This window comes from Nerophis lumbriciformis, linkage group LG05 (genome assembly GCF_033978685.3).
Source record: "Nerophis lumbriciformis linkage group LG05, RoL_Nlum_v2.1, whole genome shotgun sequence".
NCBI classification, from domain to species: Eukaryota; Metazoa; Chordata; class Actinopteri; order Syngnathiformes; family Syngnathidae; genus Nerophis; species Nerophis lumbriciformis.
This window is the reverse complement of record NC_084552.2, coordinates 13377501-13391902: the sequence shown is the minus strand read 5'-3', so window position 1 is coordinate 13391902 and position 14402 is coordinate 13377501. Positions and strand designations below refer to the sequence as shown.

The following is a 14402-nucleotide window of genomic DNA, read 5'->3' as shown; positions in this document are numbered from 1 at the left end:
ACATCTCCATCCCTACTGTCCTCAATCTCTTCTGTTCTCTCTTCGTCTTGCATTGTTGCCAAGTCCGCAGTGAGGAAAGTAGCTACTGGCTGTCATAAAAGTTGCTAGAAGTTGATAGATGACATCATCGCATAATTGATTAAAATGGATGTTTTAGCAGAGAGGAATAACTTAGCGGGAAACAGAAAAAGTGAGTCCAAAAACTGCAAATTATGATAAGAATTGTAAATGAATTAATTGTAAATTCCGCTGATTCTTAGTTTAGTTGTATTTTTCTTTGTTCTAGTATCACGTTTGAGCAAAAGACTGAAGAGTTGTGATATTCACGAACAAACCAAATTTATTGACTGGCTCACGAACATGAACGCTTATTTGACGAGTGACAGTGATGGAACATTTACATATAAACATCTCCTCTCTGCTCGGACTGGAATGGAACGTTGTTGTCATTGCACTTAAAAGTAGAAAGAAAAGTGTGAGGTTTGTGTGAAAGATCGAGACGCAAAGACCCGCCTTACGTTAGTTTAGTCTTTATTTGAAGGGACAATGCACAGAAACATTAAGCTCAAAGACAGATGTTCTGTACCAGATTATAGCTAAATAGCTCATTTCCATCTGCAGTCCCTGGCTACCTAAATTCAAGGGATACAAAAATCATGCAATAAAATTATGACAATAAAATCATACTATAGCATGTAATAAAATTAAGAAAAGTCATAAAATGCATACTTAATATACAATACAACCACACCTCATTTACAAACCCCGTTTCCATATGAGTTGGGAAATTGTGTTAGATGTAAATATAAACGGAATACAATGATTTGCAAATCCTTTTCAACCCATATTCAATTGAATGCGCTACATAGACAACATATTTGATGTTCAAACACATAAACTTTATTTTCTTTTTGCAAATAATAATTAACTTAGAATTTCATGGCTGCAACACGTGCCAAAGTAGTTGGGAAAGGGCATGTTCACCACTGTGTTACATGGCCTTTCCTTTTAACAACACTCAGTAAACGTTTGGGAACTGAGGAGACACATTTTTTAAGCTTCTCAGGTGGAATTCTTTCCCATTCTTGCTTGATGTACAGCTTAAGTTGTTCAACAGTCCGGGGGTCTCCGTTGTGCTATTTTAGGCTTCATAATGCGCCACACATTTTCAATGGGAGACAGGTCTGAACTACAGGCAAGCCAGTCTAGTACCCACACTCTTTTAGTATGAAGCCACGTTGATGTAACACGTGGCTTGGCATTGTCTTGCTGAAATAAGCAGGGGCGTTCATGGTAATGTTGCTTGGATGGCAACATATGTTGCTCCAAAACCTGTATGTACCTTTCAGCATTAATGGCGCCTTCACAGATGTGTAAGTTACCCATGTCTTGGGCACTAATACACCCCCATACCATCACAGATGCTAGCTTTTCAACTTTGCGCCTATAACAATCCGGATGGTTCTTTTCCTCTTTGGTCCGGAGGACACGACGTCCACAGCATTGTTTTGCTGAAATAAGCAGGGGCGTCCATGAAAAAGACGGCGCTTAGATGGCAGCATATGTTGCTCCAAAACCTGTATGTACCTTTCAGCATTAATGGTGCCTTCACAGATGTGTAAGTTACCCATGTCTTGGGCACTAATGCACCCCCATACCATCACAGATGCTGGCTTTTGAACTTTGCGTCGATAACAGTCTGGATGGTTCACTTCCCCTTTGGTCCGGATGACACAATGTCGAATATTTCCAAAAACAATTTGAAATGTGGACTCGTCAGACCACAGAACACTTTTCCACTTTGCATAAGTCTATCTTAGATGATCTCGGGCCCAGAGAAGCCGGCGGCGTTTCTGGATGTTGTTGATAAATGGCCTTCGCTTTGCATAGTAGAGCTTTAACTTGCACTTAAAAATGTAGCGACCAACTGTATTTAGTGACAGTGGTTTTCTGAAGTGTTCTTGAGCCCAGGTGGTGATATCCTTTAGAGATTGATGTCGGTTTTTGATACAGTGCCGTCTGAGGAATCGAAGGTCACAGTCATTCAATGTTGGTTTCCGGCCATGCCGCTTACGTGGAGTGATTTCTCCAGATTCTCTGAACATTTTGATGATATTATGGACCGTAGATGTTGAAATCCCTAAATTTCTTGCAATTGCACTTTGAGAAACGTTGTTCTTAAACTGTTTGACTATTTGCTCACGCAGTTGTGGACAAAGGGGTGTACCTCGCCCCATCCTTTCTTGTGAAAGACTGAGCATTTTTTGGGAAGCTGTTTTTATACCCAATCATGGCACCCACCTGTTCCCAATTAGCCTGTTCACCTGTGGGATGTTCCAAATAAGTGTTTGATGAGCATTCCTCAACTTTATCAGTATTTATTGCCACCTTTCCCAACTTCTTTGTCACGTGTTGCTGGCATCAAATTCTAAAGTTAATGATTATTTGCAAAAAAAAAAATGTTTATCAGTTTGAACATCAAATATGTTGTCTTTGTAGCATATTCAACTGAATATGGGTTGAAAATGATTTGCAAATCATTGTCTTCTGTTTATATTTACATCTAGCACAATTTCACATTTCATATGGAAACGGGGTTTGCATATATATATATATATATATATATATATATATACAGTATATAATTATTTTATTTATTTTATTTTATAATTTTTTTTTACTTTACATGCAGTCCACTTTCGGTCCCCGGCCAAATTTTTTAAGTCCAATGCAGCCCCCCAGTCAAGAAGTTTGAACACCCCTGGTGTTCTAAACTAAACTTAAAAAAGTTCCGGAAGACCTAACTCTACCCAGGTAGTTTTTGGTGGAAACACGGGGTCAACTTTATTTACCTGGGTAAATAACAAGGTTTGTACATACATACAAAGAAATGTATGTATAAATATATATATTTATATATGTATGTATAAATATATATATTTATATATATATATATATATATATATATATATATATATATATATATATATATATATATATATATATATATATATAAATGTATGTATGTATAAATATATATATATATATATATATATATATATATATATATATATATATATATATATAAATGTATGTATGTATAAATATATATATGAGTATGTGTATATATGTATGTATGTATGTATGTATTATTTATATATATATATATATATATATATATATATATATATATATATATATATATATATATATATATATATATATATATATATGTGTGTGTATATATACATGGTGATTTCTAAGGTGTTTTTCTTCTGCCCAAAGGATGGCACATATTCTTCTGACACTACAACGTAGAAAATGAGTTCCTTTTCATGCTTCTCCCCTTTCTGTCCTTCAGGGTGAAACGCCGCTTGACCTGGCCAAGCAAAGGAAGAATGTTTGGATGATAAATCACTTGCAGGAAGTGCGACAAGCAAAAGGTTACGACAGCCCGTCGTACTTGAAGAGACTCAAGATGGACAAGGTAGTAGAACGACTTTGTAGCCATTACAATCCCGTTATTGTCGTCACGTTTCATTTTAACGACCGACTTTCTGCAAGACAGGGATGAGAAATTACAGGATGACGACAGGAAGCCAGTTTTTGTCCAGTCATGTAATTGTATCCTGTATTGTTTTGTTTAATTCAAGCAAACATTTGCAAGCTTTGAAAAGGGACTTTTTCTGATTCTTGTCTTTTATGACCTATAAATGTTACAATGGAAAACAGGTTTGAGGCAAAATTTACCCCATAGCATATGCAAGACATATCATCTAGGATACGGGGGCGACAATATACTAAAAGCAATACAATAAAGGTCAATCAATAAAAGTATACTAAACTACCTGAACACAACATCCATATCTTAGCTTTGTGTTATCCGTACTAAAGCATGTTGTACATGTGTATGTCCTAAATTAAGCATTAAAATGGGTAAATAAACAAAAAATATCAGTAGTATTGGCCACTAAACAAGATCCAAACAACCATAGAACTTGCTGTTCAGTATCGTGGCTGCTGATTGGCTCAGGCATCATTACTAACATTAGCATGCTAATTTTGCAGCCTCAGACTCATATAACTTGGTGTTTGACACATGTTAACTGTTAGCATCTTTATGTTAGCATGCTAACTTTATTTATTTTTGAGCTAGAACACCTCAAAATATTATTACTCAGTACTTGATACATACTGTTAGCATGCTAACATTAACTTGCTAACCTTTTAACCAATTTTTGAGCCAAACTCCTCAGACTCATATGACTTGGTACTTGATACATGCTAACTGTTAGCATGCTAACTTTTTTAGCCAGTTTTTCAGCCGAACACCCCAGAATCCTATAGCTTGGTACCTGACACATGTTAGCATTCTAGCATACTAACTTTAGCATGGTAATTTTTTAAGCTATTTTTGCACCGTAGCGTCTCAGACTCATATAACGTGGCACTCTACTCATGTTAACTGTTAGCATCTTAACGTTAGCATGTTAACCTTATTCGCCGATTCTTGAGCTAGAACACCTCAAAGTATTATAACTCAGTACTTGATACATACTGTTAGCATGCTAACGTTAACTTGCTAACTTTTTAACCAATTTTTGAGCCAAAGTCCCCAGACTCATATGACTTGGTACTTGATACATGCTAACTGCGCTAAATTTTTAAGCCAGTTTTTCAGCTAAACACACCAGAGTCCTATAGCTTGGTATCTGACACATGTTAGCATTCTAGCATACTAACTTTAGCATGGTCAGTTTTGAAGCTAAGTTTTTAGCCTAATGCCTCAGACTCTTATAACTTGGTACTGTGCACATGGTAACTGTTAGCATCTTAACGTTAGCATGCTAACTTTATTTGCCAATTTTTGAGCTAGAACACCTCAGAGTATTATAACTCAGTGCTTGATACATACTGACTGCTAGCATGCTAATGTTGACTTGCTAACTTTTTAACCAATGTTTGAGCCAAACTCTTCAGACTCATATGACTTGGTACTTAATACATGCTAACTGTTAGTGTGCTAATTATTTTAGCCAGTTTTTCAGCCGAACGTCCTGTAGTTTGGCACCTGACACATGTTAGCATTTTAGCATACTAACTTTAGCATGGTAAGTTTTTAAGCTAATTTTGCACCCTAACGCCTTAGACTCATATGACTTGGTACTTGACACATGGTAACCGTTAGCATCTTAACGTTAGCATGCTAACATTATTCGCCAATTTTTGAGCTAGAACACCGCAAAGTATTATAACTCAGTACCTGATACATACTGACTGTTAGCATGCTAATGTTAACTTGCTAACTTTTTAACCAATTTGAGCCAAACTCCTCAGACTCATATGACTTAGTACTTGATACATGCTAACTGTTAGCGTGCTAATTTTTTTGCCAGTTTTTCAGCCGAACACCCCAGAGTCCTATAGCTTGGTACCTGACATTCTAGCATACTAACTTTAGCATGGTAAGTTTTTAAGCTAATTTTGCAACCTAACGCCTCAGACTCATACAACTTGGTACTTGACACATGTTAACTGTTAGCATCTTAACGTTAGCATGCTAACATTATTCGCCAATTTTTGAGCTAGAACACCGCAAAGTATTATAACTCAGTACTTGATACATACTGACTGTTAGCATGCTAATGTTAACTTGCTAACTTTTTAGCCAATTTTTGAGCCAAACTCCTCAGACTCATATGACTTGGTACTTGATACATGCTAACTGTTAGCATGCTAACTTTTTTAGCCAGTTTTTCAGCCGAACACCCCAGAATCCTATAGCTTGGTACCTGACACATGTTAGCATTCTAGCATACTAACTTTAGCATGGTCAGTTTTGAAGCTAAGTTTTTAGCCTAACGCCTCAGACTCTTATAACTTGGTACTCTGCACATGGTAACTGTTAGCATCTTAACGTTAGCATGCTAACTTTATTTGCCAATTTTTGAGCTAGAACACCTCAGAGTATTATAACTCAGTGCTTGATACGTACTGACTGCTAGCATGCTAATGTTGACTTGCTAACTTTTTAACCAATGTTTGAGCCAAACTCTTCAGACTCATATGACTTGGTACTTGATACATGCTAACTGTTAGCATGCTAACTTTTTTAGCCACTTTTTCAGCCAAACGTCCTGTAGTTTGGTACCTGACACATGTTAGCATTTTAGCATACTAACTTTAGCATGGTAAGTTTTTAAGCTAATTTTGCACCCTTACGCCTCAGACTCATATAACTTGGTACTTGACACATGTTAACTGTTAGCATCTCAACGTTAGCATGCTAACTTTATTCGCCAATTTTTGAGCGAGAACACCTCAAAGTATTATAACTCAGTACTTGATACACACTGACTGTTAGCATGCTAGCGTTGACTTGCTAACTTTTTAACCAATGTTTGAGCCAAACTCCTCAGACTCATATGACTTGGTACTTGATACATGCTAACTGTTAGCGTGCTAACTTTTTTAGCCAGTTTTTTCAGCCGAACGTCCTATAGCTTGGTACCTGACACATGTTAGCATTCTTGCATACTAACTTTAGCATGGTAATTTTTTAAGCTAATTTTACTGCCAAACTCGTCCGAGTAATATAACTTTTTACTTGATACATTTTCGCCGTTAGCATGCTAACTTTTTAAGATTATTTTATTTTTCAATTCATGCGTACACTTTCTAGGCATATGACTTGCTCGTTGACGGATTCTAACTGTTAGCATTTTAGCATTAGAATTAAAGTTTGGTTTGCGCATTTAAGCGTTCACACGCAATTCTTCCCAAAATTGCATGTTCTGTTTTTTTGTGTGTAATGTTTTTAGTTTGTGTTTCGAATGTGTCACGGGCCAATAAAAAAAAAAAAAGGCCCCCAGGCCTCAGTTTGGCGACCCCTGCTCTAGACCACAAGGCAGTGTTTTACATGCAGATTAAAATCCTTATGAATAGCTACAATACACAACATGCATAAAAAGAGCCCCGCTAAATACCAACTGGCAGAAAAGCAAGCATGCGACGGATTCACTTTGCCCTCCGCTTTGTCTTCTTGCAGGAGTTCAGACAAAAGGTGATGCTGGGAACGCCCTTTTTGGTCATCTGGCTGGTGGGTTTCATCGCCAACCTGGACATCGACTCCTGGCTCATCAAGGGCGCCATGTACGTTGGTGTTTGGGTGGCCGTGCAATTCCTCTCCAAGTAAGGCATATACATACATAAATACATACATACATAAATACAAACATACATATATACATACATACATACAAACCCCAAAACCAGTGAAGTTGTCACGTTGTGTAAATGGTAAATACAAACAGAATACAATGATTTGCAAATCCTTTTCAACTTATATTCAATTGAATAGACTGCAAAGACAAGATATTTAACGTTCGAACTGTAAAACTCTGTTATTTTTTGCAAATATTAGCTCATTTGGAATTTGATGCCTGCAACGTGTTTCAAAAAAGCTGGCACAAGTGGCCAAAAAAACGGAGAAACACTTATTTGGAACATCCTACTTGGGAACAGGTGGGTGCCATGATTGGGTAAAAAAGCAGCTTCCATGAAACAAGGATGGGGCGAGAGTCACCACTTTGTCAACAAAGGTATAAGAAACAGTTTAAGAACAACATTTCTCAACCAGCTATTGCAAGGAATTTAGGGATTTCACCATCTACGGTCCGTAATATCATCAAAAGGTTTAGAAAATCTGGAGAAATCACTGCACGTAAGCCATGATATTACGCATATTCGATCCCTCAGGCTGTACTGCATCAAAAAGCGACATCAGTGTGTAAAGGATATCACCACATGGGCTCAAGAACACTTCAGAAAACCACTGTCAGTAACTACAGTTGGTCGCTACATCTGTAAGTGCAAGTTAAAACTCTACTATGCAAAGCCAAAGCCATTTATCAACAACACCCAGAAACGCCGCCGGCTTCTCTGGGCCCGAGCACATCTATAATGTGCAACTGTGGATGCCGTGTCCTCTGGACCAAAGAGGAAAAGAACCATCCCGATTGTTCTAGGCTCAAAGTGTAAAAGCCAGCATCTGTGATGGTATGGGGGTGTATTAGTGCCCAAGACATGGGTAACTTACCGTATTTTCCGCACTATAAGGCGCACCGGATTATTAGCCGCACCTTCTATGAATTACATATTTCATAATTTTGTCCACCAATAAGCCGCCCCGGACTAAAAGCCGCGCCTACGCTGCGCTAAAGTGAATGTCAAAAAAACGCTGCGCTAAAGTGAATGTCAAAAAAACAGTCAGATAGTTCAGTCAAACTTTAATAATATATTGAAAACCAGCGTTCTAACAACTCTGTCCCAAAATGTACGCAAATGTGCAATCACAAACATAGTAAAATTCAAAATGGTGTAGAGCAATAAATAGCAACATAATGTTGCTCGAACGTTAATGTCACAACACACAAAATAAACATAGCGCTCACCTTCTGAAGTTATTCTTCATTCGTAAATCCTTCGAATTCTTCGTCTTCGGTGTCCGAATTGAAAAGTTGCGCAAGCGTGGGATCCAAAAATGGCCGGCTCCGCCTCGTCGAAGTCATCGGATTCAGTGTCGCTGTTGTTGTGCAGCAGTTCTGTGAATCCTGCCTTCCGGAAAGCTCGGACCACAGTTGTGACCGAAACTATCTGCCCAGGCATTTACGATCCACTGGCAGATGTTGGCGTATGTCGACCGGCGCTATCTGCCCGTCTTAGTGAAGGTGTGTTCGCCTTCGGAGCTGTGTGAAAAAAGCCACCCGGCCTCTTCGCGTAAACTTCCCTTAACCACTCGCTCATCTTTTCTTCATCCATCCATCCCTTCGAGTTAGCTTTTATGATGACGCCGGCTGGAAAGGTCTCTTTTGGCAAGGTCTTCCTTTTGAATATCACCATGGGAGGAAGTTTCTGGCCATTAGCATGGCAAGCTAGAACCACAGTGAAGGACGACTTCTCATTCCCTGTGGTGCGAATATTCACCGTACGTGCTCCCGTTCCACAGGAATATCAGTTGCTGTGAAATACGGTAGTAATCCGTGTGCGGATGGAGAGATTGCGTCTTTTTATGAACCGGATCCTTGTCCTTTGTAGGAGCCATTTTGTGGTCTTTACAGATGTAAACAGGAAATGAAACGTACGGTGATATCCGCGCGTTTTTTCTTCTTCTTCCGGGGGCGGGTGGTTGCTTAAAGCGCTTCCTGTTCTATGGGGGCGGGTGCTTTCCTTGGCGGTTGCTTGCGTAGAAGAAGAAGCGCTTCCTGTTCTACCGGGAAAAAAGATGGCGGCTGTTTACCGAAGTTGCGAGATCGAAACTTTATGAAAATTAATCGTAATAAAGCGCACCGGGTTATAAGGCGCACTGTTAGCTTTTGAGAAAATTTGTGGTTTTTAGGTGCGCCTTATAGTGCGGAAAATACGGTACACATCTGTGAAGGCACCATTAATGCTGAAAGGTACATACAGGTTTTGGAGCAACATATGTTGCCATCCAAGCAACGTTACCATGGACGCCCCTGCTTATTTCAGCAAGACAATGCCAAGCCACGTGTTACATAAACGTGGCTTCATAGTAAAAGAGTGCGGGTACTAGACTGGCCTGCCTGTAGTCCAGACCTGTCTCCCATTAAAAATGTGTGGCGCATTATGAAGCCTAAAATACCACAACGGAACAACTTAAGCTGTACATCAAGCAAGAATGGGAAATAATTCCTTCTGAAAAGCTTCAAAAATGTGTCTCCTCAGTTCCTAAACGTTTACTGTGTTGTTAAAAGGAAAGGCCATGTAACACAGTGGTAAAAATGCCTGTGACAACTTTATTGCAATGTGTTGCTGCCATTAAATTCTAAGTTAATGATTTTTTGCAAAAAAAAAAGAAGTTTCTCAGTGTGAACATTAAATATCTTGTCTTTGCAGTCTATTCAATTGAATATAAGTTGAAAAGGATTTGCAAATCATGTTTTTATTTACCATTTACACAACGTGACAACTTCACTGCTTTTGCGTTTTGTATATGAATCTCAACTCTGTACCATAAACTGCCTATCATAATGTTACGTTTGCATCCTTATTGGACCGCTTCTGCACATCTGGGAGGAATGTCTTTGTAAAGTAGCACAGATATAGGAGTGTAAGCATGTGGAATAACAAGCGTTTGAATTGGGGGAAAAAACCACACACCTTTCATAGAAATACAAGTATTTACCAATTTTTTGCATAACACGGATTGAGCGCTGATGTTTTTGCTTTTGGCCGGACCTTGAAAAGAATGTCAAAGAATCTGTGTTTAAAGCGAACTTACTATTATTACTATTACTTATTAATATTATCCCCAAACTCAACATACAGTAGAGCCTTCTCTTTTACTTTCACCACACACACACACACACACACACACACACACACACACACACACACACACACACACACACACACACAGGTTATCATTTAGAATGGGGACCAAGTTTTTGATCATGACTTGTGGGGACCACCCTTTCTACAGGTTGTGGAGGCATAAAAAAAAGGTGTAAAATGTCCACTGCCTAGTTAGCTCATACTAGGGATGTCCCGATCCAGGTTTTTGCACTTCCGATCCGATACCGATGTTGTTTTTGCACTTCCGATCCGATACCGATACTGACCGATACTGGCCTATCCGAGCATGTATTAAAGTTTAAAATTATTTAGCCTACTTAGTTGTCAGAATCATGTTGAAAAGGGTTTTAGTACTCTTGATAACAACTAGCCAGCTGAATTAGGGGAGTTTGAATAATACACAATGGTTGGTAACAAGAAACTGACCTGTTTATTCAAGGATAAACACAAAATAGACAAAATTATACATGACAAACAGAAATGGCATCATTGAACTAGGGCTGGGCGATATGGCCTTTTTTTAATATTGCGATATTTTAAGGCCATATTGCGATACACAATATATATCTCGATATTTTGCCTTAGCCTTGAATGAACACTTGATGCATATAATCACAGCAGTATGATGATTCTATGTGTTTTGATTGATTGATTGAGACTTTTATTACTAGGTTGCACAGTGAAGTACATATTCCGTACAATTGACCACTAAATGGTAACACCCCAATAAGTTTTTCAACTTGTTTAAGTCGGGGTCCACTTAAATTGATTCATGATACAGATATATACTATCATATATATACTATCATCATAATACAGTCATCACACAAGATAATCACATTGAATTATTTACATTATTTATAATCCAGGGTGTGGAGGGGGGCGCCAGATGTAAGTGTCAAAAAGACAGCCAAAAGAGTTTGATATGAGAATAAATATAAAGTTAAAATATAGGGTAAAAATGCAACCATTTGCAGGAAATGTAGTCTTGATTTTCAAAATTTTCTTTCAAGGCTTGCATGTCTACATTAAAACATTCTTCTTCATACTGCATTAATATATGCTACTTTTAAACTTTCATGCAGAGAAGGAAATCACAACTAAAAAAATCACTAATTTTTTCATACGGTGTTGATCTGGAAATGATGGTGTGGCCGTGTGGCACCGAATGGAGATAAGCGTCTCGACAGACGTTACAATATTTGAACAATGATGACGAAAACTGTTTTCTCTGTCGTGTCGGTGTGTCGAAAATTGTTATGCGCTTATTTTTTTATTAGATTTTGTGCGTGGCATATAATTGCTATGCGCAGAGGACGCTTAAACAGTGCGCAATTGCACAGGCGTGCACCTTAGAGGGAGCGTTGGTCACACGGCTGCGCTAGCATCACAGCTAACGTTAGCCATGCTGCTACCTCTCTGCTGGGAGAGGACGTATACGTATGTGACGTGTGACGTGACAGTATGTGACGTGTGTAAGAAGGTGCGCTTGCTGTCTGTGAGAGGGAGACACAGGAAAGAGTGAGAAGAGCCTGTCGTGTAATGCCAGCAGCTAAAAGCAACTGCGTGAGAATCCACAGACCTGTGGATGTGTTGAAGGTGTGCTGGAAAATGCGGAACGGAACGTGGGAGCAGCAGAAAAGTGGAATGTATTATTTAAATCGGTGCGTTGGAAAACACGGACCGGAGTTTTAAAAAAAATCTGGATCGGCATTTTCCCATGCCTTGCCGATACGCATTTTTTTGCAAATATCGGCAGCCGATCCGATCCAAATATCGGATCGGGACATCCCTAGCTCATACACGTCTTTAAATCTCTGGATTGATGAAGTAATGTGCTGATCATACTTACTGGGGACCCTGGGGGAAAAGAGGTAATGGGGGACCAAATGTAAATAATTTTTCATATTTCACACAATGTGTACGTGACTACTGAGGACCATTTAAAAAATTAAAAAGTAAAATAATAATGAAAAAATAAAAAATTAAAATAAAAAAAAAGTTGAAATTAAATATGACTTGATCCTCAGAATACAGCACTACAACTGTCCTCTTATAGGAAGTTTCACCACTTAAATGTTAAAGCAAATCCTGCATCTTCTGTGACATTACTGCAAACTGCTATATAGCAGTAATGAAGTTGTCTGCAACTCCATCTACCATATGTAGAAGAATATAGAATGGATCTGACTGTCATTTAAAAAGGTTTCCCTTTAGGGGACCTGTTTTTTAGTCCCCATACCGTCAGAGGTCCCCTAAAGGTGACTGTGTAAACAGAGCGATGTCCCCATTATGTAAGCATTGCCAGAACACACACACACACACATACACACGCACACACACACTGGCTCCCTCTCCCCTTTGTTGCCTTGCTTGCACTCATCCAATCACTATTGAGGACTCAGCCGGTACACATTCACCGCCTCACAGACGGTATAGTACATGATAAAACTGGCAAGGTTCCAGATTGACATCTTTGTTGATCAATACAGTAATTAGGGGTGTCAAAAAAATTGTAATTTCAAATGAATAGCGAAATGAAACTAACCCAGGGGTCGGCAACCCGCGGGCCCGGAGCCGCATGCGGCTCTTTGATCACTCTGATGCGGCTCAGCTGCATACTTGTCGACCCCCCCCGATTTTCCCTGGATACTTCCGGATTTCAGTGCCTCTCGCAGAAGACTTCCGGGATTATTATTGTCCGATTTTCACCCTTACAATAATAACAAGGGCGTGCCATTATTGGTACAGCATTTAGCGCCCTCTACTATTTGTATAAACAGCGTTCCAGCCCAACCTCTTGTTATATGCATCTTTTGCTTGCACACGTAAGTGACAGCAAGGCATACTTGGTCAACAGCCACACAGGTTACACCGACGGTGGCCATACAAAACAACTTTAACACTCTTACTAATAATGCGCCACACTTTGAACCAAAACCAAACAAGAATGACAAACACATTTCGGGAGAACATCTGCACCTTAACACAACATAAACACAACAGAACAAATACCCAGAATCCCATACAGCCCTGACTCTTCCGGGCTACATTATACACCCCTGCTACCACCAAACCCCCCCCTCCCTCTGTGCGTGGTTGCGGTGGGCGGGGTTTGGTAGCGGGGGTGTATAATGTAGCCCGGAAGAGTTAGGGCTGCATTATGTCTCCCGGCTGGCCTGGGAACGCCTCGGGGTCCCACAGGAAGAGCTGGACGAAGTGGCTGGGGAGAGGGAAGTCTGGGCTTCCCTGCTTAGGCTGCTGCCCCCGCGACCCGACCTCGGATAAGCGGAAGAAGATGGAAGACAGTGTTATTTCATTTTAAATTTCAAAAGATTTTTGTGGCTCCCATTGTTTTCTTTAATTTGTGAAACTGGTCAAAATGGCTCTTTGACTGGTAAAGGTTGCCGACCCCTGAATTAACCAATCATTTCTTACGGCACAAACCTAAAAGCTCAATCAAAAAGCTGTTTTTAAATCACTAACCTCACGTCCGTTGTTTTCCCTCCAGGGCTTTCTTCGACCACTCCATGCACAGTGCCCTGCCGCTGGGAATCTACCTGGCCACCAAGTTTTGGATGTACACCACGTGGTTCTACTGGTTCTGGAATGATATCCTTTTGTGAGAAGCATGACCAGTCCTTTATGGCAGGGACTGACTTTGCTGTATTTATTTAGTCAGAGTTACAGGAGCGCTCTGCTCCTTTTTTTTAAGGACCTTCTGCCAAAAAGCTAGTCTAAGTTCATCTCTATTATAGAGTTTTTTGACCACCAGTTGAACAGTCCAAATGATGAAAATAAAGGACCTAAAATACCACTAGTATAATAAGTAAACAACACCTTACTTACATGAATCAAAACATTGCCAAAAAGGGAGAGGACTTGAGGAATGTATTGTACAAACCCCGTTTCCATAGTTGGGAAATTGTGTTAGATGTAAATATAAACGGAATACAATGATTTGCAAATAATTTTCAACCCATATTCAGTTGAATATGCTACAAAGACAACATATTTGATGTTCA

General features: G+C 39.3%; 2 protein-coding genes across 2 annotated transcripts in view; one reads left to right on the top strand and one right to left on the bottom strand.

Moving 5' to 3' along the window:
- The window catches only part of osbpl8 (oxysterol binding protein-like 8), a 1018260-nt gene that overhangs the window by 277780 nt on the left and 726078 nt on the right, over window positions 1–14402 (bottom strand). The window lies entirely within an intron of this gene.
- zdhhc17 (zDHHC palmitoyltransferase 17) overlaps window positions 1–14402 on the top strand; it is a 133740-nt gene that overhangs the window by 62951 nt on the left and 56387 nt on the right. The window contains exons 8-10 of the mRNA XM_072913151.1: window positions 3362–3487; window positions 7049–7191; window positions 13889–13991. Of these exons, the coding sequence (XP_072769252.1) occupies window positions 3362–3487; window positions 7049–7191; window positions 13889–13991 (372 nt within the window). The remainder of the gene's footprint in view (window positions 1–3361; window positions 3488–7048; window positions 7192–13888; window positions 13992–14402) is intronic.